Source organism: Lytechinus pictus, chromosome 8 (assembly GCF_037042905.1).
Source record: "Lytechinus pictus isolate F3 Inbred chromosome 8, Lp3.0, whole genome shotgun sequence".
NCBI classification, from domain to species: Eukaryota; Metazoa; Echinodermata; class Echinoidea; order Temnopleuroida; family Toxopneustidae; genus Lytechinus; species Lytechinus pictus.
The window spans coordinates 36,820,570-36,845,691 of NC_087252.1; the positions used below are offsets into that span (position 1 = coordinate 36,820,570).

General features: G+C 34.5%; 1 protein-coding gene and 1 long non-coding RNA gene across 3 annotated transcripts; both read left to right on the plus strand.

Annotated features, from left to right (window-relative positions):
- Positions 1-5,065: 5,065 nt before the first annotated feature.
- Positions 5,066-13,743, plus strand: LOC129266633 (uncharacterized). Of its 2 annotated transcripts, XM_064104012.1 has the most exons (4): positions 5,066-5,195; positions 6,538-6,875; positions 8,818-8,878; positions 10,299-12,914. In XM_064104012.1, exons 2-4 carry the CDS (start codon positions 6,578-6,580, stop codon positions 10,564-10,566), a joined length of 627 nt encoding a protein of 208 aa, XP_063960082.1. In that variant the 5' UTR covers positions 5,066-5,195; positions 6,538-6,577; the 3' UTR covers positions 10,567-12,914. The 2 variants fall into 2 exon arrangements, 1 of the variants encoding a protein (XP_063960082.1); XR_010294518.1 differs by lacking the exon at positions 8,818-8,878 and having other exon boundaries at positions 5,069-5,195; positions 10,299-13,743.
- A 6,265-nt stretch (positions 13,744-20,008) lies between these two features.
- LOC135154932 (uncharacterized) lies at positions 20,009-23,720 on the plus strand. The gene is made up of 3 exons (XR_010294327.1): positions 20,009-20,321; positions 20,793-20,861; positions 21,906-23,720. It is a non-coding gene; the product is annotated as an uncharacterized LOC135154932 (long non-coding RNA).
- Positions 23,721-25,122: the final 1,402 nt, after the last annotated feature.

Consider the following 25,122-nt stretch of genomic DNA (forward strand, 5'->3'; position numbering starts at 1 on the left):
CTGAAATTGTGTCTGGCTTCATGAATCATGGCATTCTTCCCGAGTATAATAATAAAATATATACAGTGCATATCAAAAAAAAGTTTACACTTTGAAAAAGCTCTGGGAATTCAAAAATATACAACATGTGGGTATTTTTCTCACATATAATCTTGGGTTGGGTCTCATCTATCCAATGAAAGTAAAAGTTTTGACAGAATGTTACACTTGATGGACCACTGTCCATTTTTGTAAAGCTCGCAGAAATCTGTTTGCGCAGAAATGCTCATTTTCACGCTGTGTCAAGGGGAAAGGGCGAAATCAAACTTACCCTGCCAAACATTTCTCATATATCTCCTTTGCACTTTTAGTCAATTGAAATAAAACGGATACATTCAAGCATTTTGTAACAATTTTGCCACCCAAATTGAAATTTCAACATTTAGTAAGCACAACCTTTACCTTTTTGTGCCAGCTGGATTTTGATGACATAACTGAACCTGAACAAAAGTTTATATATGAGACATCTCCAGCATGTATTCACTGAGTTTTTATTATTTAAAGTGGGTTTACATTTCATTTTTCATTTAATACTTGTTTCTCCACGCTTTTCCCAAGCTTGACAATGATTAACAAAATTCAAATCAAGCCTAAGCCATTTCATGTAAATCACAGCTCAGTGTAAAGCAAATATCGTCTCGATGGCCTCGGTGTGTGGGGGAGTGGGGTGGGGCGCAATGCACCCTTCGAAGTGTTTTGGGCAAGGAAACAAGTTCAAAAAGGTAAAAGATATCTTCAAATCAATTTTGCTAGCTAATTTCCATGTTTTCTTCATGATTTAGGTCTACTTTTATTTACATATCTAACTACTTCAAAGTTCTGCGCAAATCATTTTTCACTAAATTTTCAAAAGTAAGTGGTGCTCACTCGAGTGGAAACATTTTTCGACAGTTATATCGTCATTTGCTTAAATAGATCTGTACCAATGTTAAAATGTCGAAAAATCTTCATGATATTAGAAATATATAATTTTACAGGATTTATTCATTGTGTAAACTTTTTTTGATACGCACTGTATATATATACAGTGCGTCCCACAAAAAACGAAACCGAGATTTATCGGTGATTTATCATAACTTAATCACAAATACAATAGACAAATGACCTACCATTTTAAAGCTTAGAATCTCTTCTTTCCTCTGAAATTACTTAGATTAAAAAAAATCCATTCACGCATGAGTGAGCAAAAACAATTTGAAAAGGGGATACCAAAAAGACACTTGGCGGGCCGTATCTGGGTTTTAAAAAGGAAAACCACATTTTCAAAAAGTTCAATATCTGCTCTTTAATTTGATACCTCAATTACAGAAAATGGTCAAGAAATAACAAAGTTCTGGTTATTTGAAATAAGGCTTGAATTTCAATAATTTCAGAAAATGAAGAGGTTTTACAGGCTAGCGTTCAAACTCACTCGACACTCCGTTTTGTTGACGATCAGCCATGTATGAAGTATTTTGTTACCGTGCGATAGCTTCTGTGGGAAACCGGTGAAAACACGTTTATTTAATGAAATTATGGAAATACAAGCATTGTTTCGAGGGATCCTTACTTTTTTACTTCTTGACCATTTTCTGTGATTAAGGTATCAAAGAAAAGAACAGATATTGAACTTTTTAGTCATGTGATTTTCTTTTTGAAATTCAGATACCCCCTGCCAAATAAGTGTTTGGCATCCTTTCTTCGAATTGTTTTTGCTCACTCATGTGTGAATGAGGAGTAATCTAAGAAATGAAAGAAGAGACTCTAAGGCTAAGCTATACATTGATAGGTCATTTGTCTATTTTATTTATGATGAAGTTATGATAAATCATCGCTAAATTTCGGTTTCGTTTTTTCTGGGACGCACTGTATATATATATATATATATATATATATATATATATATATATATATATATATATATATATATATATATAATTTATATCAGACAGCAGATTTTTCCGTCTCTAACCGGCCAAGCTATGGTCATGACCATGCCAGCGCTACATGGCCAGTTTAGAAACCTGCATGAAGAAACAAATCTGCTGCTAAAAGTAATCGTTACTTTGTAATAATTAAAGACTTAACTAGGCAATAATGCATGATTTTAGAATAAAATTAGATTTGTATCTGTCACCTGACCTGAATACATCGTCAGAAAAAGTAGTCATTCATCTTATAGATCTCTTCATTCTGTCTTTGTTCTACTTCTTCGCCTCCTCCCTCCTCCTTAAAATGGATTGGCAGGGTAAGGGTTCCCAGCCCATCAAGGAAATCGTGATTTTTTTTCGTTTACACTTCGTCATTCCGAAGGTTCGTTATTCCGAAGGTTCTTTATTCCGAAGGTTCGTAATTCCGAAACACGTAAATTGCCTATACCTCGAAGTTCGTTCATCCGAAAACGAAAAAGGGTTCGTTAATCCGAACATTTGTGGCGTAATTCCGAAGGTTCGTTAATCCGAAAAGGAAATGAGAGTCGTAATTCCGAAGTTTCGTTAATCCGAAAACGAAATGAGGCTTGTAATTCCGAAGGTTCGTTAGTCCGAAAACGAAATGAACAACGAACCTCATTTCGTTGTCGGATAAACGAACCTTCGGAACAACGAACCTTATTTCGCTTTCGGATTAACGAACCTTCGGAACAACGAACCTCATTTCGTTTTCGGACAAACGAACCTTCGGAACAACGAACCTTATTTCGCTTTCGGATTAACGAACCTTCGGAACAACGAACCTCATTTCGTTTTCGGACAAACGAACCTTCGGAACAACGAACCTTATTTCGCTTTCGGATTAACGAACCTTCGGAACAACGAACCTCATTTCGTTTTCGGATTGTCGAACCTTCTGAACAACGAACCTTATTTCGCTTTCGGATTAACGAACCTTCGGAATATCCGAACCTTCGGAATAACGAAGCTTCGGAATTACGAATGTATACGTTTTTTCTAGTCAGGGTAAAATCAGGGACTTTTGATCTGCCCAAAGGTCGAAAGCACGATAGTCAGTGAGACTCTGTTTCTGTTATATTTTGTTGTATATTAAACAATATTCATTGAATGACATGGTTTTTTTAGCGTAGCCTTTTTACTACCGTACAAGTAAGCCTACTGATTAACTGGTATTAGGGCATTTTTAAACTTCTTCACAGAAAAATCTGGAAATTTTGTTTTCTTGAAAAGCTGGGAACCCTGAGTGGGTTAAGCCAGCCGTTAACTATCTACAGTAGATCATATACATAGTGGTGGATAAATAAACATCATAATTTTTCCACCTCTATGATCGTATCATAGCGTTATTTTACAGAAAAATAGCCAAATGTATTGTTTTATCCCAAATTTTCAAAAATCCCCTGAAACAGACAAAAAATCCCCAAAGTTTGTTTGATCCCCAAATGATTTGTTTTCATCTCCACAGGCTTTTGAAAATCCCCATATTTTTCCAGATTTGGGGATGGAGATATGGTCTCTCTAAGTGTACTCCAAATCGAGGGGCGCGCGTGTGAAGATTCGAATCCGGTGCGCGGAAAGTAACTTTAAAAATTTCATCAGAAAATTGAAAACAAGTCACCATGTAAACTTTACACATTAGACCAAGTGGCATGTAGACGAAATGAATGTTAGACTATCTGGAAATTAGACCAATTGGAAATTAGCCGAAGTGGAAATTAGACCAAGTGGAAATTAGCCGAAAATGAAATTAGACCAACTGAATAATGGACCAAGTGAGGATTAGACCAACTGGTATTACACCAAATGCAATTAGACCAAGTGATAATAAAATACCTTAGACGAAATGGCAATTACACCAAATGAAAATTAGACCAAGTGACGATTAACCCAACTTGGCATTAGACCAAGTGGCTATTAGACCAAGTGTTCATTAGACCAATTGGCTATTAGACCAAGTGGTTATTAGACTAATTGGCTATTAGACCAAGTGGTAATTAGACCAAAAGAAAGTTTGACTAAGTGGGTTTAGCCCGAATGTTGTTAGCCTATCTGATAATTAGACCAAATGATATTAGACCATCCGTCAGTAACCCCCCCCCCCCTCCTTCACACTTCTTTACCAATGAACACTGGCACCACCATTGTTATATCAACATGTATATTCCATCACTAAGTAAACAGACTTCCCATTGTGTAAGTCAGCCCACCTCAGGAAAATGTTGATTTGAATAAATGGAGAAAAATCAACTAGCATAATACTGAAAATCTCATCAAAATCGGAAGTAAAATAAGAAAGTTATTACATTTTAAGATTTTGTTTATGTTTCACGAAACAGTGACATGCAAATGAGACAGTCAATGATCTCCCTCACTCACTATTTCGTTTGTTTGTTATTGTTTGAATTATAAATATTCATTTTTTACAGATTTGACAATAAGGAACAACTCACTGAAACATACAGTATTCGACAATGCTAATTCCACATGTTCAGGAAGGAATTAATCGTTGCTTCACTTGATAATGTGGTGAAAATAAGAACATTCACATTTCATATGATGAAATATATAAGAAATAGTGAGTGGATGACATCATCAGTCTCCTCATTTTCATATCGGCCAGGGTGTGCATAAGACCTTTTTTTAAATTAAGCGAAACTTTAAAATGTAACTTTCTTATATCACATCCGATTTTGATGAAATTTTCAATGTTATGCTTGCTGGATTTTTCTCTTTTTATTCGAATCATCATTTTATTGGGTTGGACTTGACCTTTAAAAGCTTATCGAGATTCAGAAATATCCAACAATCGTCTGCTTGTTCGAGGATCAGTTTCTTGCCCCCTTATTGCACGGTTTTGCTTATTCTAATCAATATTCCAACGGTATGAATGTAGAAAGAAAACAAAATATGTTCATGATTTCTAAAAGAATAATAACCCGTCTGACTTGATCCTATGGCAAATATAAATTAGGAAAAAACATTTTGCCGATTTATCGACATGTGTAATAGACCTTTTTGCTGTGTGTATTAATGAAGCACGCATTCGTTTGCCCTTAAGATGAGATAAATGTTTGTCATTCGCGGTCATGAGCGATAATATTACACGCAATAACTATTGTAGCAAACAATGCATTTAACCGCCGAGTCTATGGTTGTTTTGCCTTCGCCTATATTATAGTAGTCTATCGTCAAAAAGCCTGGTCAAAAAAGGAAAAGTATAATAAGGTAAGTACGTAATATCTGAATTGCTAAGTTTACTGTCAGGTGAAAAAGGGAACACAGAGAAACCTAGATATAAAGATGGGATACTGATTCGCCAATCGACATAGGTCCGGCGGCCTAATATTACCGTGCGCTGACGAACATTTTACATGACTGCACTGGCACGCACTCAAACAGATCAACTGTTGTTTGATACCACTATCGTGTGTTTGATACATTTACACAGGTGAACTCTAAATTTTGTTTCTCTCTCTTTTTAATCAGACGTTGATGAATCCATTCATCCATAACTGATCTAGAGATTTTGATTTTCGAATAATTTATCTTTGTTTGATTTAGACTGAGATCTCATTTATATCAGTTAATACTCATTGATATATTTTTGTTCTTGGTTTGCTTTCTCTCTTGAAAAATTTAGTCACCAAATTATTCCCAAGGGGCTAGATTCGAAACATTTTTTATTCTAAAAGAGCTAAATTAAGTGTTAAGTGTCTTGACTATGAGTGTAGGATCTTAATGTATTTTTTTTTTCGTGACTGTTGCCTCATTTTGTATTTCTTTCAAATTTTCACTGGGTAGACATCAGAAAATATATAAAATATACTCTCTTTCACGTACGATATCGGAATGTCAAAATTAAATTAATGTGCTAAAATTGACTTTCTACTCAGTTTTTATTCCACATGAGCTATATGGAGCTATAAGGGGCTACATCCACGAAAATAAATATATATAATTGCTAAAATGGAAAGAGATAGTAGTGATTTTTAAAAAAACTTTGTTCACTGATTGAAACGCTCATTGTGGACTTAGCTCCATTTTGGAATAAGAATCCTCATATTATTATCATGTAATACAAAAAAAAGACGTGGAGAAACAAAACAGAGTGGAAGAAAGACTAGAGGAAGAGCAAAAATAAAAGAGGACTGGTAGCTCCACAATGTTTCAATTAAGAAAAATATATGACGTCATCTTAAAGTCCCCTTCCCCCTCAAAATATATCATGTCGCAGTTTTTGTGCTGTTCCATATTTTACAACCATCAAATTTCATGACATTTATTATCTGCCATTGTTTGTTTTGTTTCATGTTCTTAGAAAAATGATCTCGAAGAACAATATGGACTTCGATTGGATTTTAAAACAAATCACAAAGGATTTACATAAAATATCCGAGATCGATGATCTCGGATCAGCCTTGGGATTCACTTCAGCAGATATCGGTCGATATACTGACGTTGCAGACATATACATCAATTTATTAAATAATGCACAACTTGTACTTGATTTTTATGTAATGTTTTTTAATGTGTTTTCCTTTTTGTTTTTTTCTTTTTACCGAATCAGAACAAAATAAATCCACGGGGATATAAGCTACCTTTGCAAAATGAGCTCAGCTACCAAACCGGATTTTGATGGAACCTTAAAACTAATTGCTAGGGCTATACACAAAAAGGTGGAGGTTGATAATCTCGGATCAGCCCTGGGATTCGGCCCTGCAGATATCGGTCGATATACTGATGAGAATGAAAAGCAGGGCGGGAACTATATGGGTACATTGGACATGCTCAGGACGTGGCGAAAAAGGCAGACGGTTTCCACTGAAAGACGGAATCTGAGATCCGCACTATCGACAGCTGATTTAGCATCCCTGGCGGATCAGTATCTAAGCACACCCGAAAATGGTTAGCATGAACTTTGCTTTTGTTATCATCATTTATCATTATTACTATCAATTTTGCATACCATTGATTATGGAGTGATGCAAGAATAGATGAAGAGCTCACTTGCAGAAGGGGGTAGGTCAATTTTTCATCAAATTTGAATTTTTGGTCTCAATGTATAGATTTTAAGTATAGCTCTATAAGATGATAGCAATGAAAAGTTGAAATTCCCATTAAAAGTGAACTTAGAGGCAAAGAAAAATCACTTTTTTTTTTCAAAAGGGGTTAGTTCCATTTCAGTTTGGTTGCAAAAGGGGTTAGGTCCACACATAATTTTTTTGGAGAAGAATTTCTTTTTTAATATGAAGATAGGTAGATTCATTTTTATACCCAATTTTGTGTTCTCATTGTAGGGTATCATAACAATTTAGTTTCGCATAAGAATATTGCAATATGGAATAATAAAAACAAATGATTTTCTTGGAGCGGACCTAACCCCATTTGCATCCAAAATCTTCTGAAATGCTAATCTGTCAAAAGGGGTTGGGTCCATTTTTTATAAATTTTGTTTTCTGTTTCAATTTTTTTTTTTAGTCGCTCTTGTGATACCAAAAAGAAAAATCACATTTTTTAATCAAAAGAGATTGGATTCATTTCAGTTTGCTAATGGGTTAGGTCCACAATAATATAGCTTTTGTTTAATATATAGAAAAAAAATTAAGACAGGTAGATTTCTTTTATACCCAATGTTATGTTCACGTGATAGGGTAGTACATCATGACAATTTAGTTTCTCATAAGAATATTGCAATAAGTGAGAATAAAAAAAAACACGATTTTTCTCGGAATGGTTTAAAGTGAACCTAACCCCTTTTGCAACAAAACTCTTCATATTTGGCATACATTTTCAAATTTTTACTGGAAATTTAAAATTGAACTATACTGTACTGTAGCAAATGACATTGAGCTTCTTGTTTGAAAAAGAAGACCAGCAACTGAATGTTAACCTAAAATAAATTTGTTTTGACCAAGTTTTTTTGCGACCCTCCATATGTATTGGTTCCCCTATTTTTGTGGATGTGTGTTTGAGCATGATTGTTATTGATATTGATTTCATAACTTAATATTTATAATGATAGTGGTAGTAGTACGAGTAGCATTTAGTAGTAGGAGTAGAATAAGTAGAAGTATATAGTAGTAGTAGTAGTAGTAGTAGTAGTAGTAGTAGTAGTAGTAGTAGTAGTAGTAGTAGTAGTGGTAGTGGTGGTGGTGGTGGTAGTAGTAGTAGTAGTAGTAGTAGTAGTAGTAGTAGAAGTAGTAGTAGTATAAGTAGTAGTAGTAGAAGTAGAAGTAGTAGTAGTAGTAGTAGTAGTAGTAGTAGTAGTAGTATTAGTAGTAGTAGTAATAGTAGTAGTGGTAGTAGTAGTAGTAGTAGTAGTAGTAGTAGTAGTAGTAGTAGTAGTAGCAGTAGTAGTAGAAGTAGTAGTAGTAGTGGTAGTAGTAGGGGCAGTAGAAGCGTAGTAGTCCAACAAGTAGTAGCATCTATTATCAAAATTGATATTTGTTATCATAATTATCCTGATCCTCACCATCATCATCAACATTCTAAATATCATTTCTAAGATCCCTTGCCACTGGTCTATATTAGGTTAATCTTAGTACATATACCGATTCATCAAGCATTTGTTTTGCAGTTTTTGACAAAATGAATGACTGTTGATCTCTTCCGAAAGAAAAGGAATAATTGGGACATATTCAAACATATTTCTTATGATGTGATGTGATTGCTGTAAATCTAAGGAGGACATTCTTGGTCATTGAAGTTAGTATAAATCTGTCCTTAGAAGTTATTTCATAATTGATACTAAAAGAGGCAGGGTTGCGATGGTTCTGTGTGAACATGGTAAAGGGGTTGTAGCATGGTAACTTCAATGAAATCAATTGATTTCAATAATTGTCCACAGGGTCAAACCCTCAGCCGACAATCCCACCACCAACACAGGGTGCAACAAACATCAATAAGAAGTGAGTACATTATTTTCTGCAATCGTGTGATTTCATTGGCATTTCCATCCGTTTTCAGCAATTCGATAAAAATGGATTTACAAAGAGGTAATAGTTTATAACAATGATAAATAGTGATAATATTAATAATGGAAACCAGTGATTAGGATTAAAATAGATGATGCTGGGTATGATAATTATATTCCATTTATCTAGAATTCTGATAACCACGATGTATTAATAAATATCAAAAATCTGGTAATATCATTAATATAAGAAGAAATATGAATGATAAGATGATGATGACCATGATGATGATGATAACAATATAATTAATTGTGATAATAGTTACAATAATGGTAATAATAATAATAACAGTCCATTTTTCGTTCTTCGAAATAAAAATCAGAAGTAAAACTTCTCCGGACAATTATTTTTTTTTCCAATTGATCCGATATATTTCTGAGAGCCAGTGAGCAGCGCCAGATAGACGTTGCCATATCCATTAAATCATTGAACGCAAAAAAGAGCATAGCAAATACTTCCATCTTTTAATCCTCTTATGGGGTGTTGCAAGAAACTTGCGATCAATTGCAAGTCAATTTTTGGACCCTTAATCAATCATATCTCTTGCAGCTAGTTTCAAATTAGTGAAAAATTGCTAATTTGGTCCTTGAAACAAGAAGTTTAATCTGATTTGCTACAGCTAACGTTGATCTATCTGTTGTAAAATTGCAACATAATATTTGCAATTGATCGCAGATATTTTCTTGCAACACCCCTTTAATGTGTCTATTATATTTCTTAGTAATATTGTGACATAAATGTTCGAATGAGAAAATGATCCATTATTCCCTGACAAGGTCGTGCGTTGCTTGCATTGTTTTCTTGTTAGTTATGATGGTTTAATCATATAGATTGTTCTTCGCAAAATCTAAACATTGTCCAACAGCCTTTCACGTACACCCCGTCATTACCCCTCTGACTCTGCATTCAATGTATGTCTATGTTTCGGTCTCTCGTATACCTGGGCCCCGTCTCACAAAGTTATGATTGATCGGAAATGGAAATCCATCAGTGTCATAATTTGTTTTTCTACAGGAAATTTGCAAAATGTCCTTTGAAAACTTGAGAAAGGAGAATACACCAAATTGTCAAGAAATCAATGAATTCATGGATATACATTCATACCTAGAACATTTTTTTGAACAGACAAGCATTTTATATGTTGACCTTGCTGGGTTTCCATTGTTGCGATTGATCGGATCAATTTGCAACTCTTTGTAAGACGGGCCCTAGATGTGACGTAAAAAGGAATCTTCAGATGAGTCAACACATTCATATGTTTTAAACCATGCCGTTCTACAATATTTTGCAAACCCAATATTTGGCGACATTTGAGAATTTAATCAGAATTCATAATGTTCTTTTCCACTTCCAGCTCTGTCGGAATGAAGGTTTCGAATACTGACATCATAAAACTGTCGAAACTCATGCCCTGTGATAAATTCAGCGAGTTCTGCGTTGCTCTAGAATTCAGCCTTACTGACGCTCAAAACACCTTAACCAGACATCAATTAAATGCTCGTGCTGCTTTCGAGGAGATGCTGATGGCATGGAGTGTAAGGACAGGTGGACGAAGAATGGATCTTGATAAAGCTCTGCAGGATGTAGAATGTTTTGCCCTCATAGACCAATACAAGAACTAGATCTACGACTACGTGATGCGTTTTTGTGAACTTGAAGGAAAATGAAACCTTTGGAAAAGATAGCTTGGGCGAAAACAGAAAACCAAAGAAACCGATCAACGAAAGTTTGAGAAAAAATGAATAAATAATAAAAAAAAAGGAATGAGCATTTAAAGTTAGGATCGGTATTGTAATGTAGATTCTCCCACTGGCAATGCGACAATTATGCGTGATGTTACATGTGAACAACTTTCCCATTTCTTTTTTATTTATTTCACTTAAAATGCCTATCACATCTACATTTATCAGCAGATCATGCATTCCTTCTATACAGGAAGGCATATGCCGATTTTCTAAGAATACATTATGGATAAAGAGTTTGTATCAACATTAAAAATAGCATAACGAGACATTTAGGGGGTATTCTTATAGTCCATTAAAGGGAAAGTTTTTCACCTGTACATCACACATATTTGTCGCATTGCCAATAACCTTCTCATTAATTGTCCAATTTTTCTCAAAATTTCTTTGATCTTATTCTTTGATTTGTCTGTTTTCATTCAAGCTAACTTGTTACAATGGTTTCATTCCCCTTGATGCTTTTCTGGAAGACCAAGATATGATACCTACTGAAAACCGGATACACCTACTTCTGCGAATACTTGTATATTAAACAGACATACGGTTAGTATTGTGATTGTGGGTGATGTGAGTAGTTTTAGAATGTCAAAAAGTATGATTTTAGGTGACACAGTGAAATCGGTAGTGTCACATTTTTTGCAAAGTACGCTACACTTATATTTCAATTGCTTTATATCTAGCAAAAAACAAACAAACAAACAAAAAACATACGACTCCGGTAGCTTATATCTGGTAGGATAAGATTTCATTAACCTTTCACTAGTAAATTTTAACTAGTATGTTAGATAGTATTCAACACGTTGATGACACCCCCCCCCCCCTACATAACTTATTTTTCACACTTACTTTTCAAATAAGTTAGTATATGAAACCATACAACACATCAACCATACCTTCAATGCGTTGTACAATATCAGTGGTAGAATTAAGATATGATTAAAACATTAGGAGTTGTACTTTCATATTTTAGTACATGTAGATGTATGTAATATCTAGTTATTATTTTATAATAACCCTCTAAATTCACATTTATTTTATTTTGATACGCACTGTACATCAATGTATTCTGCACATACAGATTTGTCGAGTCCCCATAATGCATGTGCATAAATAGGCCTAGTATTTGAATTGCACCTATATATGTTTTAGACCGAAGTACTCTTCGTCATATTGGATTTTGTTTGTCTTGTGGCTCTATCTTTTGGATTTTGGTCAATTAGATATTTTCCAGCATGCTTCAAGGGTAGCCAATAAAAAAATGCAATCACTCTTTAGAATAAATTCCCGTTCATCGAAATCTTATACAATTGGTACGTGATCGTTTAATTGTTGTAATGATCATCGTTCTTCCAAAGCTGTAATCTAAAATGAACTTGCTCAAATATGTTTTCATCGCGTTGATAATGAGCATATGATTCAGTTCTACTGTAGACAGATGAACAAAAGACGATTTGTAAGCAATAATATGAAACACATACCATTTAGATTCTTGGTCTATCTACTAATGGATTATGAATGTGATAGAACGTAAATATAACGTTCCATTGGAGGAAGGATTCGAGCATTTGTTTGGCGTACCTGGTTCAAGGTCCAACTATAATGATAGTTGCATACATTACCATAATTCTGGTATTATGAGCCAAGGAATAGATAACCTTAACGCAATGTAAACCGTTCCAAAAATTATCACTAACCTTGTTTATTTGACTTTTTTGTCTTTAGTAATTAATTTCCATTCCATACTTAATTAGGTCATTTCTATACCAAACGAAAGTTTAGAAATCTGAATAAAGCATAATAAATCAAGTAAGCATTACCATTTAGCATGTTATCAATATCGGATGCTCATTCTGACCTAAGTCTATTTTGCTAAAAGGGAAGGGTTGATGTTAAACATTGAATATTTATTTATCATTTCATTGTTGGGGTTATATATTATTGAAAATATGGTAACTCATATTTTGTCCATGTTTACAGCATGCATCTTTCAATTTCGATTAACTTAAATATTACTTTTACTGTCTACAGGTGTTCCATTTTCCATTTATGTATGCCATGCTTATTTACTTTTTTTCTTGTACATTTCAGCTGTTGGTATATTGAATGTAAATATTTTGATGGGTTTTTTACTGGAAAAGAATAAACATATTAAATTGAATTTTAAAAAAATGTTCATGAGGTCTTAAACAGGTTTTGTATTTAATGATTTCTCAAATGAAAGTGTATATTAGTTGAAAATAAAGTAATACAAAATAATTATATAACAATACAGTGCTCACTTACATGGATAATATATTACCGTTTTGTGAAATATGCAACAATTATATAATTCACGTTTTATGTTTCTGTCAGCTTTACATTTTTGTTATGGAAAATTTTACGAGAAAATTTCATACTAATTGATAATGAATAACCAGTTGTTAGTTTGTAATTTTCTGGAACATATTTTTGCGAGTTTTTTTCCTGGTTTAACTGGTGTAATCTAATAGGCCTTTAATCATTGGACCATGGAACAAGTCCATGAAATATACATTTGTATTTCATGTGCAATATATAGATATAAGGTTCATTTCGCGGTTTATTTGTTTATATTTGCGAGTCTGCTCCAGATAATTAGTGTTCGTCTCAAAATACGTGAATCACTCTACAATCATGTATTTGAATTCAAGAAACGGTCAAACACCCAAACGCAATAAACATTTTTTTTTTCATTCTTGAAGTGACCTAGGCTCGTTTTATAAAAAGTTTACATTCTATTTTTTTCGCTTATAAATATAACACTATATCACAACGTTCAAAACGAATCTGAAACAAGGTTTGCATCTGTTTTAATAGGTAATCTTTAATACTGTTCAAATATTACAGTAAAATGAGTACAATTTTTGCTAGTCGGCAGACAATCTTATCTGTAGATGTTATCGCAAAATATGCCTATTACTCATAAAGTTTATGTCAATTATTTATGCATACTTTACCTTTAGACCCTATACGACTATCAACAAAAAGTATGTATATCTGCCTGTATCGAAATAAAAATGTCTTGATAGCTGCACAGTATTTCGATATCAACTTTTTTTTCCCTCCTTTTTTGAGCCGGGATTTTCCCCTTTTCTTCTACGAATGATTTGACCCTTTGTTTGAGCACAAACAATATTTTATCGTACACCGATCACCATTCAGGAGCAAACAGAAAACCCCGTTGTACAAAAAGTTATGATTGATCCAAGCAAAGTCAACATATGAAATGCATGTTTGTTCAAAAAAATTCTAGATATGAATCCATATCCATAAATTCATTGATTTCTTGGCAATTTGGAGTGTTCTCCTTTGATTTACAAAGGACATTGTGCAAATTTCCTGTAGAAAAACTTATGACACTAATGGATTTCCATAGAGTTATGATTGATCGGATCAATCGTAACTCTTTGTACAACGGGGCCCAGGACTCCATCTTACAAAGAGTTACAATTGATCCAATCAATCGTAAATCCATCAGTGTCATAATTTCTTCTACAGGAAATTCGTAAAATGTCCTTTGTAAACAAAAGAGAACACACCGAATTGTCAAGAAATCGATGAATTTATGGATACACACATTCATATCTAGAAATTTGTTTGAACAAACAAGCATTTTATATGTTGACGTTGCTGGCCGCCCATAGTATTGATAGATCGGATCAATTGTAACTCTTTGGAAGCCAGGGCCCTTGGATCCTAATCGGAGTATAATTATATCATGCATTGATTAAAATTCCAAGTATATCAATGTTACGACGACCAGACGTAGGCTGTTTCGGGTCGGATAAAGGGTCGGAAGAAGCCCATTCGGATGGAAGGTCGGAGCAGTGCCACGGAGGATATCTATTCACTGTAAAAACTGTGGTGTTAAAACTGACACCAATTGGTGTTAATAGAGGACCACACCCTGAGGTGTTAAAATAACACCCTAGAGATTGAACATAACACCAAAGAGTGTAAATGTAACAACCATAGGTGTTGTAATAACACCTATAGGTGTAAAACTAACACCACCAATTTAACATCGGTGTAAAATAACTGGTGTGGTCCTCTATGTACACCGGTTAACACCACAGCTTTTGCTTTGTTGTTACTGGGGGTGCTGTGACAATGATCAACACCCCCAGTCATGCCAGTAACAATAGACTAATCCTTCGTGGCCAGGTTCTTGAGTAGTGTCCGTCTGGTCAGATTATTTTTCGACCTTCCTGAAATGAACTGAACTAAACTGAATTTGCCACCAAACAATGTCAAAATACATTGATACAATCTGAATTAATATAGTTACTTCATTTGTAAAATGACTCCACAGAAATAGTAAGTACTGCTATTGGGACGTGGATCCCCTATCCTACAATAATAAACAAATATATCAGGCTTTGAGAAAGTATAGTGGAATTATTTATCCGAGGTTGATCTGGCAATTACTATTTTTCCCGAGGGGCGAAGCCCCGAGGGAAATATAGTAGTTTTGCCAGCCCAACAGAGGATTAATAATTCCCACTATGCTTTCGAATGAAACGCCTGATATATTTGTTTTATATCATACTTTTAATGATTTGTAACCAAAATCTATGTGCTGAGCTTGCAAAGTCCGGTTACTTGAGTTGAATTACCTACTTTTCTCTGAGCCATCGCGCTCAGCGGAACGCAGATTAGTGCCTGCGCCGACGCATCGCTGGACTTGCCCGGGAGAGAGAGTGCGCTGGCCGGTGCGCCCGAGAGTTTAGCTAAATATCCAGTTTTCTAAAATAATGACGTCAGACCTCGATATATCTAAAAATATATCGAGGTCTGACGTCACGCAAAATCATAGTTGAAATATATTCGGTCACATGATGTTATGTGAACCAATCGCTATACAGGGTTTGCTCTATGTAGGATATAATAATATATATTCATAATTGATAGCATGAAATAACGTTTAGAAAATAAGTTTACAAATTATGCTCTTCCGCAAATAACTTATCTAGTATATAAAATCAAATGAAATAATAGTGTATGAATAGGTTAGCACTATACTGCAAAAACATCGGTGTTGATTTAACACCAGCCCGGAATCTATGTATGTCCACACCAGAAAAGTATTGAAACAACACCAGTTTAGAATCAAACCAATGCTGTTTTAATACTAATTGGTGTTGTACAGGTATGAATACTGGCGTTGATTAATACTTCCTTGGTGTGGACATACATAGATTCAGGGCTAGTGTAACATCAACACCAGAGTTTTTGCAGTGTCTAGGATAAAAGAAAATTGCATACAAATGAATCAAAACATGTATACAATATTTCCTCCGGCCAAGATACTCCTAAAATGGGTGGGAGTATCTTGGTCAAAAAAAGGTTCGAGTAACTCTGTCCAGACGGGCGCTACTCCGACTGGCTGACTGGGCTTTCTTCGACCCTTCCTCCAAACTAAATAGCCTACATCCGGGTCGTGATAACATAAACATGACAAATATCTTTTGAATTTTGATTAATGAATAATATAATTTTACTCCGACAAAGCTCCCTACGTCTGGGCCCCGTTTCACAAAGACTTGTTATATAATAAACGCACAATTTCATAGAATATAGGATTTCAGTAGCTTTTAACTGTCATTGTAAATTTGATATTGTAAGAAGTTTAATGAAACGGATCCGTGAACGAGGTTAGAGAGAAATGCGCAGGTACCCTCAAGTTGATTTCCCGAACAGAGCCAAGTTCAATTATCATAGATAAATGAAGAATTAATTATCACGATATTTGTGAATAACTTGCATTTTGTCTGTCAGCGCCGAAACAAATTATTTATACTGTTATCATTGGTACATGTGGCAGATCATTTTGAGAAAACACTCTTACAAGAATTGTATATATTTGGGCCAGTGGTGTCATGGAATAAAAACTTTGAGAGTGTGAAACATAACGCATGAGGTAAAACAAATCTTTAAAATCAAAAGAGCTACGAGCAACCAAAGAGAGTGAAAAAATGACCTTTTGAATACAAAATATAATATTGTGATAGATTTCGACTGAATAGTCAAAGTATTACACTCCCTTTAACACGTTTAACGTCCCCCCACTTTTTCATTTTCTTTCCTTTTTTCCATTTCTTTTTTCTTGGTCGTGAGATTGCGTGTGTTCTGTTCTCTTTTTTATGGGGGGGGGGGGGGTTAGGTGCTAAGGGTTTGGTTTGGTAAAATGAATATGCTGCCAAAATGGGGAGTAATGACGTGATGTGCTTGCACAATTTGGTAACACGCCACTTTGCCAAGAGCAACTTTTTCCAATAGTCATATATTCCAAGAGCCATTTCGTCAAAAAAGTCAGTTCGTTTAACTTCATTGCCTTTAGGTGTAACTGTCTTTGGCCAATACCAATTCGATCCAATTCCAACTTGGACAGGCTAGCATCCATTGGGGTGAATGAGATACACACCAGAATAAAAAACTTGTATTTTATACACAAATAGTAATATCTTCTTTATTATTATTTCTTCAGATTTATCAAATGAATGTCCCCATGAAATATTGAAAATGCCATTACTTATTTTCCTTATTTGATTTCTTTTATCCAGGGGTGTATCTTATGACTCTGATATTGAAAAAAAAAATGTAATTAGGCTGAGTAATATTCAAAAAAATATTCAATATTTTTGAAAAGCTGTATTTTGGGCTTCGATTTTCATTGACATGATGTTTATTATTTTCTGTATAAGGATATTTTAGTATTTATGTGTTTTTTTATATCTGGCATTGTAACACTTTTCAAGTGGATTCTTTTTTTGTTTTTCCATTTGTAACAAATGGCAAGCGATAAATGATTTCATGAAAACAGTTCAATCCTTACTTTTGAGATCTAAAGTAAATATTACTTTATATTGCAAGTAAATACTTCTGTGCATTATATTGCAAATTCCCAGCCATAGATGCAATACTACGCCAGTTGCAGACTTCGCCAGTCTACAGAACCCCTCCTCCCCCCCCCCCTCCAAGAAAAATCAAATCGCACCGTAAACGGGATTTTTTTATGGTTTACTGTCGCAATAACTGATAGCATGCCAACAAAGGCGTAACCTAATATCTTATTTTACAATCATAATAGGCGTAAAATATGACAAAAGTTGGACTACCGTAAATATAAAGTAATTTATCTTGGTAAACCTTAACTTTAAGTTTTGACTTGCGGCTGTAAAGCTGAAACACATTATTTATCAGCAGTATGTTTACAGGAGAAGGAGAAACGTGGATATATCACCTATTAACTGGTGGTCACACGTCGACTTATATGATATTATACATGCATAGTGTAATGTCATTCCTAGCAGTGTGTATTCTACTAAGTTGATATGATTTTTTTAATAATGAAGGGACATAATACATGAGTTTTCTCATTTGTTTATTTCTTGTAAGTAGTAAAGTTTGCTCGATTCGAAAATAAGATGTGATACGACATAATCTGAAAAAGAAAATGGTAATATTTGTACACAAGCTGAATACTGACAACAAAAACAACCTGTAAACATGGTAAAAGGGGTAAGAAGATCAAAGATCCCGGGGCACTTACATTGACGAGTGGATAGACCCCAAAAACCCTTAAAAATGATGTCTTTTTTTCAAGATAGGGCAAGTTTACGTACCTAACATAATAAGGGTGCCAAAACCCTGAAATAAAAAAAGGTATCTATTTCGCTAGGAAAGCTACGTGTTTAGGGTCAAATTTACGAGGGTATAAAAATACTTAAAATGTTTAATAAAAGATGTACACTTTGCCTCATCAGTGTTTAGAGTCCAATTTGCACCAGGTGTGTGTGTGTGGTGGGGGGGGGGGGTGGGCCCATACTCTAAACCCAATGATGTAGTTTAAGGTAAAACCGACGCCCGTGACAAATAACAAGTAAAATATCGCTGTACTTGTTTAGGGGTTCAATTCAGGGAATATTTGCCAAGAGTATCGTTTTGTTTCCAATGCATGTTAAGAGTAGGGTTTTACATTCGGGGGTGGCATTTTCAGAATATGGAAAACAAATTGTTTAGGGTGCTTTTCGAGACCCCATGGTCGCGCATGGTATCCACTCGTCAATGGAAGTCCCCTCTCCCCGCCCCGCGCCGGTTGAAAGAGGCAGAGAAGTGGTGGTGGGACCCATGGATGAAGGAGGAGACGGGATGAGAGATAGAGGGAGAATGAAAAAAAATCAATGAAAGATAAGAGTTAAACAATAAAGTATCCGTGTACTACAACATGTTTGGCGCCAAAATCATCCGTCAACGACAGTAGTGGGAATTCCCGCCCTAAAGCCACTGTTAAAAAATCATGATAGATGGTGTATTCATGGCCTAGATAAACCAAAAACATACACAAATACCCTCACCTATTGTTACTCAAGCATTCAGTGTGCTTAAGCAGCGTCACAAATTGTTTGTGATTTTGACCTTGTATTGGCGATACATCTCTTTGTAAGCTGATGGGAGTAGAAACGACTTTTTTGATAGGCACCGATTGTATTATGACACTGTTTAAAGGAATTCCCCCTTTAATCAATAAGCTTCTTTCGAAATGTTTTCAAAATCATCTGATTAATAGCAGCCCGACAAATATGACGTAGGTAATAATGGCAGAGGCAGTGGCGTACCTGGGATTTTCCACAGGGGGGGGCAAAACCGTCCGCCCAAAAATTTGACAAGAAAAAAAAATCGATCACAAATAAAGGATTTCGTACCAGAAAAAAATTGACAAGCAAAAAAAAAAAAAAAGAAAAGGGTCTTCAAGCTCGTCAGGGGGGCATTAAAGGTCTTAAAGCTCGTCAGGGGGGTAAAAAAGGTTTTTCCAGCCCGTCAGGGGGGGGGGCAAACGTACGTTTTTGCATGGGTTGTGACCCGTCAGGGGGGGGGGCAGAGTGCCCCCCCCCCCCGTAGGTACGCTAGTGGGCAGAGGTAAAAATGGCATCGGCAAAAATGACAGGGCCAAAATATGACACAGGCAAAAATAACAGAGGTAAAAATGGCAGAGGTAATAAAAACAGAGGTAAAAACAGTAAAGGTAAAGGTGACATACTACCTCGACAAGAAAAGGAGATTTATGGCTGTTTATTTTAATAGCTACCAGTCTATCAAGCTGTTTTAAAAGGGAATTTCACCCTGGCAAAAATGTTGTTGTTAAAGTATAATAAAAAAATATATATATTATTGAAGGTTTGAGGAAAATCCATCAAAGAATATTGATAGGTATTAGAATAATTGGAGTTTTTTTATCAGTGACAACATAATTTATACTATATACATAATATATATTTTAGAAACAGAGGCTTGTGTGAGTCCCATACCTTCAAAATTGTATAACCACACAGAAAATATCCTGAACATAACACACACATAAATGTATCAATTTGTATGATTTGCGTCCTTTTGTGCAAATTCAAATACATGACAGGCGCTTGTTTAAAGATCATGACGATACTAGTGCATGTATCTGCATGGACTTTGTTAGTCATGTAGTTCGAAAGCTCACAGAAATCATTAAACTACCAACCCAGCCGCAGCAGTCTCTCTCGAGTAGTTTGTGCGTGATATCAGAGTAGTTGATACATGTAAGTCTTTATTGAACCTTCAGGGGATCACAGAACCACTTCGCGGTGAGTAAGGTATTCATTATTCACCAGTTTGGTGCAATATTTATGCCATTAATTTGTAAGAAACTTTCCATGAATTATGGATTATGGATTTTTTCTTCCAAGTCTGATGGTTTCTTTACAATATGCCATGCTTTTCTGGACTTTACTAGGTCCACGGGTACGATCTCTAATGCTTTGTATGTAACATAACGTTGTACATGTATTCTATACGATGAAGTACTGTTAATTTATATTCTATACGATGAAGTACCGTTAATATCCATCATAGAATTGTAAACACCTTTAACCGTTTAGTGATCCTTTGTCACAACATGAGCGATCAAAATCGAGGCGTCTCTTTATCTTAAATCATTTGAATTTTGTCCAGTTTTCGTTGCAACCTCTTTATAAAATGTTGTAGGACACTAGTTTAAACAAATAATATGTGCTTTGGAATGCAGATTTGCGTTAATTGTGATATTTTTTATATAGGATTAGGAGGAGAGGAGCTATCAATCATCTGTGTAAATTTCGACTTAAAGAGACCATAAAACATGGCAGGTACGTGCATCGCGTTTTATCAGCTCTAAAAGCCTGTATTTAGTTTTGGTATAGATGAAAATGATTCAAATTATACTTTAGTATCATTAACAATCAAAATCGTTTGAAAGAAAGTATCCCTATTCTATTTGTTTAACCATTAATTCTTTGTGGAAAAAAGATTTTTTAAATCAACATATCTAGTGCCCTCTGTCGGATTTTCTTTTTCCTTATCTTCTAAAATAACGTTCTTTTAAAATTTGTATTGAAATTGAGGGATCGGATGTTAACAAAGCTTTAGACAAAGATTACATCCAGAAATGTTTGGTGCAGTCCATCCTTTGTAATAGGTTTTATATCAAAAATATAAACCATCCACATATTGTACTCTAATCGGTCACCGATCAAAATACGTTTTCATGTAAAATCGCAAAATCTATCCTGAAAACACATTTTAACGAACCCTCCAAATCATCGCCGTTTTCGAGCAGACACATTCATATCCTCTACTAATGAATTGGAATAGCCATAGACACATTTGGCGTGATTTGGCAAGGCACAACACAATCTTTAACTGCATTTGTAATAAATTTATTCATCGAAGATATATATTTAAGAGTCGGAATATCCAACATCTTTAAACGCTTTAATAGTTATATTGATCTATTAGTTCAAATGCTCTTTTTTTATCAATGATCCATTCTTCAAAGTTTTTACTTCGTTCGTTCATTCGTTATTTAGGTTTTTTGTAATCGATGGGCATCTAAAAATAAGCATTCTTCCTTATAAATATAATTTACGTCGTAATATATAAAACAGATTATAGAAACAAACACACTACATGCATGTGAAAATATGAAGGGGGTTGTAAGCATTTGTTTAGGTCATAACCTGCTTTCTTAAAAGCATGAAAGCATTTATTATTTCTAATCAATCGGGTAAAAAAGGGTCATCACAACCTACATATGACATTATTTTTCAAGAAGAATAACACCAAAGTCGTGGTTTGAAATGAAATTTAAATTTAGGTTATAATGTTTCATTCATTATGTATTAAAACCACAGGCGAATTGAGGGATTTTGATGAAATACTGGTCACGGTTGCCAGAAAAGTCCGACAAAACTCAGACATCGACACTCTTGGATCTAAGCTTGGATTTAGTCCTGAAGATGTTCATGGATACATAGCAACCAATCACAGAACACAAAACATTACGTGGGATGGAACTCTGCAGATGCTACGGGATTGGCGTAATGACCAAAGAGTTGGAACAGAAAGAGAAGCTTTAAAGACTGCTCTTGAAATATCAGGTCAAATCCGTCTAGCTGATGAACTCTTTCCTTGAAGTCGACCAAGAACGGAAGATTAAAAAAAGAAGAATAAATTTGTTATCACAAAATATATGAATGTTTACATAGTTTTCTATACTATTCAACCATTTTATATTTTGTGTCTTTGATTATAATAGCATCCACTGTATCTGAAATGCTCTCCCAACTTAGTCTCTTAAGTCATTTTTAAATAATTCAACAATAGAATCCTTAAGATGACGTCAGTGTAAAATTATCAAATATGTCCCTCTTAAAGAAAAAAGTATATGTCTGTGTAAGTGGTTGATGGTGAGTGTGGAAAAACAACTTTTGGTGCAGCAAGTATTTCTTTTTTGCGGCAGTACTTAATTAAAATTTACACATTGTGAAAGGTAGCTTATTAAAGTATTTCGTTTTGTATCTGTCTTTTGACATACCCTACTTACATACCTTACTTAAGTTTAACATTTTGACAAATTACGGAGTTTGTCAAAAGCAATTCGTTTTTATTTCAGCACTTAAGCCAAATTCTAGAAAATTGATTATTTTACATGGGAAAATGTTAACAGGAAATAGAGAAGAAATTCAAAATTAAAAAGGTAATGATAAATTACTCATTTTGACCTTGTGATGGCAGTTTTACTGATTGAAATGTATAATGAAAACCTTTGTATTTAGTTTCTTGAAATGGGAAGGGCTATAATGTATTCAGCTCTTGCAGGTCCTTTTGTTGTAGGTTCTAGGTTCTAGTAACAGGTGGAAAAAAGACCCGCCCGAGGTCTAGTAATTGTACATTGCACATAATTGCTATGCACATGCACAGAGTAGGTAGGATCACTTTCATTTTGTTACTCTGAGCATGTTGAGAGAGGTTATGTTCTGATGATTAAAGAGGAAATGCCCCTCAGATTTATTAATTTTCCTACCCACAATGGTGGTGAATCTATTTGAAATTTTATCATTACGTTAGATTCTCGAATCAAAAAAGATTTTTGGTCTGCAATTTTGATCCAGATTTTGTTGTAACAGTTCTATATCAGAAGCATGTTTTCCATAACTTTAATAGGCATAATATTACGTTGTGAGTTTTCAACAATTTTCGGTTTTAAATAATTGTTACAATTATATTGCAGTGATGGAATGGTTTTATTTCAGAATTTTTCAGGAGTGAATTTTTTATGCAAAATTTTCTAGGATCGATGCATTCATGCTGATGAATTAATACTACCTAGATATTCTGTTGGTGCTCATTAAAATAAGAAAGACAAGTATTGATCAAATTGTTTATAAAAGTAATCAATGAAATGTTAAAAATTAGGATTTGCCAGTTTAGAAAATGGGATTTTATTTATTTTTCAAGGATCCCTTGGTCAAGGAACTATTTTACCCATGAACAGCCAATTTCTTTAAAATTCTTAATCGATAAAATCAAACTTTATTTTTGTTTAAATCTTTTGAAAGTAAATATCATTTATATGTAAAATCATGTTACATTGATCATTAAAATTTCATTTGAAATCGTATTTGGAAACGAAATGAGATAGTTGCAATAAACAACTTTAAACCGGATTATTGTGCAGTGAAATTACTTACGTGTATTTTGACTACATCATAGCTGTCTTCACTTTAGAAAAGGATGCTTGGAGTATGTGAGGTTGTTTATGTGATTTGGGGGTGATTGGTGACCAAATCTTTAGGTAAACAAAAACCCAGGTTTGACCCTGACACTCTTTACAAATGGAGAAATCAACATTCAAATGAAATACGTCAATGTTTTGACATTGACACAGTAGTAGTAGTAGTAGTAGTAGTAGTAGTAGAAGTAGTAGTAGTAGTAGTAGTAGTAGTAGTAGTAGTATTAGTAGTAGTAGTAGTGGAGGTGGTGGTAGTAGTAGGCCTAGTAGTAGTAGCAGTAGTAGTAGTAGTAGTAGTAGCAGTAGAAGTAGTAGTAGTAGTAGTAGTAGTAGTAGTAGTAGTAGTAGTAGTAGTAGTAGTAGTAGTAGTAGTAGTAGTAGTAGTAGTTGTAGTAGTAGAAGTAGTAGTAGTAGTAGTAGTAGAAACAGTAGTAGTAGTAGTAGTAGTAGTAGTAGTAGTAGTAGTAGTAGTAGTACTAGTAGTAGTGGAGGTGGTGGTAGTAGTAGGCCTAGTAGTAGTAGCAGTAGTAGTAGTAGTAGTAGTAGTAGTAGTAGTAGCAGTAGTAGTAGTAGCAATAGTAGTAGTAGTAGTAGTAGTAGTAGTAGTAGTGGTAGTAGTAGTAGTAGTAGTAGTAGTGGTGGTAGTAGTAGTAGTAGTAGTAGTAGTAGTAGTAGTAGTAGTTGTAGTAGTTGTAGTAGTAGTAGTAGTAGTAGTAGTAGTAGTAGTAGTAGTAGTAGTAGGCTTGGACGTGTAGTTGTTTTGGGAATAATTCAGTTAATGGAACAATGCATTTAGTATAAATGCCTTGTAACTTTTTTTTTCGATTGAACTGGCCAATATTCTGTTTTCCCTGAATTTTCCCGAATATTAAGTTAATTGTCACATTGTAAACTAACAATAATTGCTATACTATAGATGGGGAAAACCAGCTATTGACAAAAGAGATTTTTCTTTACATGATATTCCTATTCATAGATATGACAATACGCCAGCTTCAGAGTGCGCCTTGCTACCAGAACCCAAAATGGCGCCAAAAACTATTTACAATAGCACCGTATGACGGGGATTTCCATGGTTCAGTGTTGCAAGGACTGATAGCATGCCAACGTACAAAAAACGATGGCTGGGGTGTTGTCATGTAACATAATGACTAATTTGCAATTATAATAGGCTTTAAATATAACACAAGATCGACATTTTGTTATTTGTTCTCTCAAATATAAACTACGGGTTATAACTTGCAGGTGTTAAGCTGAAACACTTTAATTAATCAGTAAAAGTATGTTTTCAGAAGAAGCAGAAATGTGGATAAATGTATTCAAATTCATATTGCCTA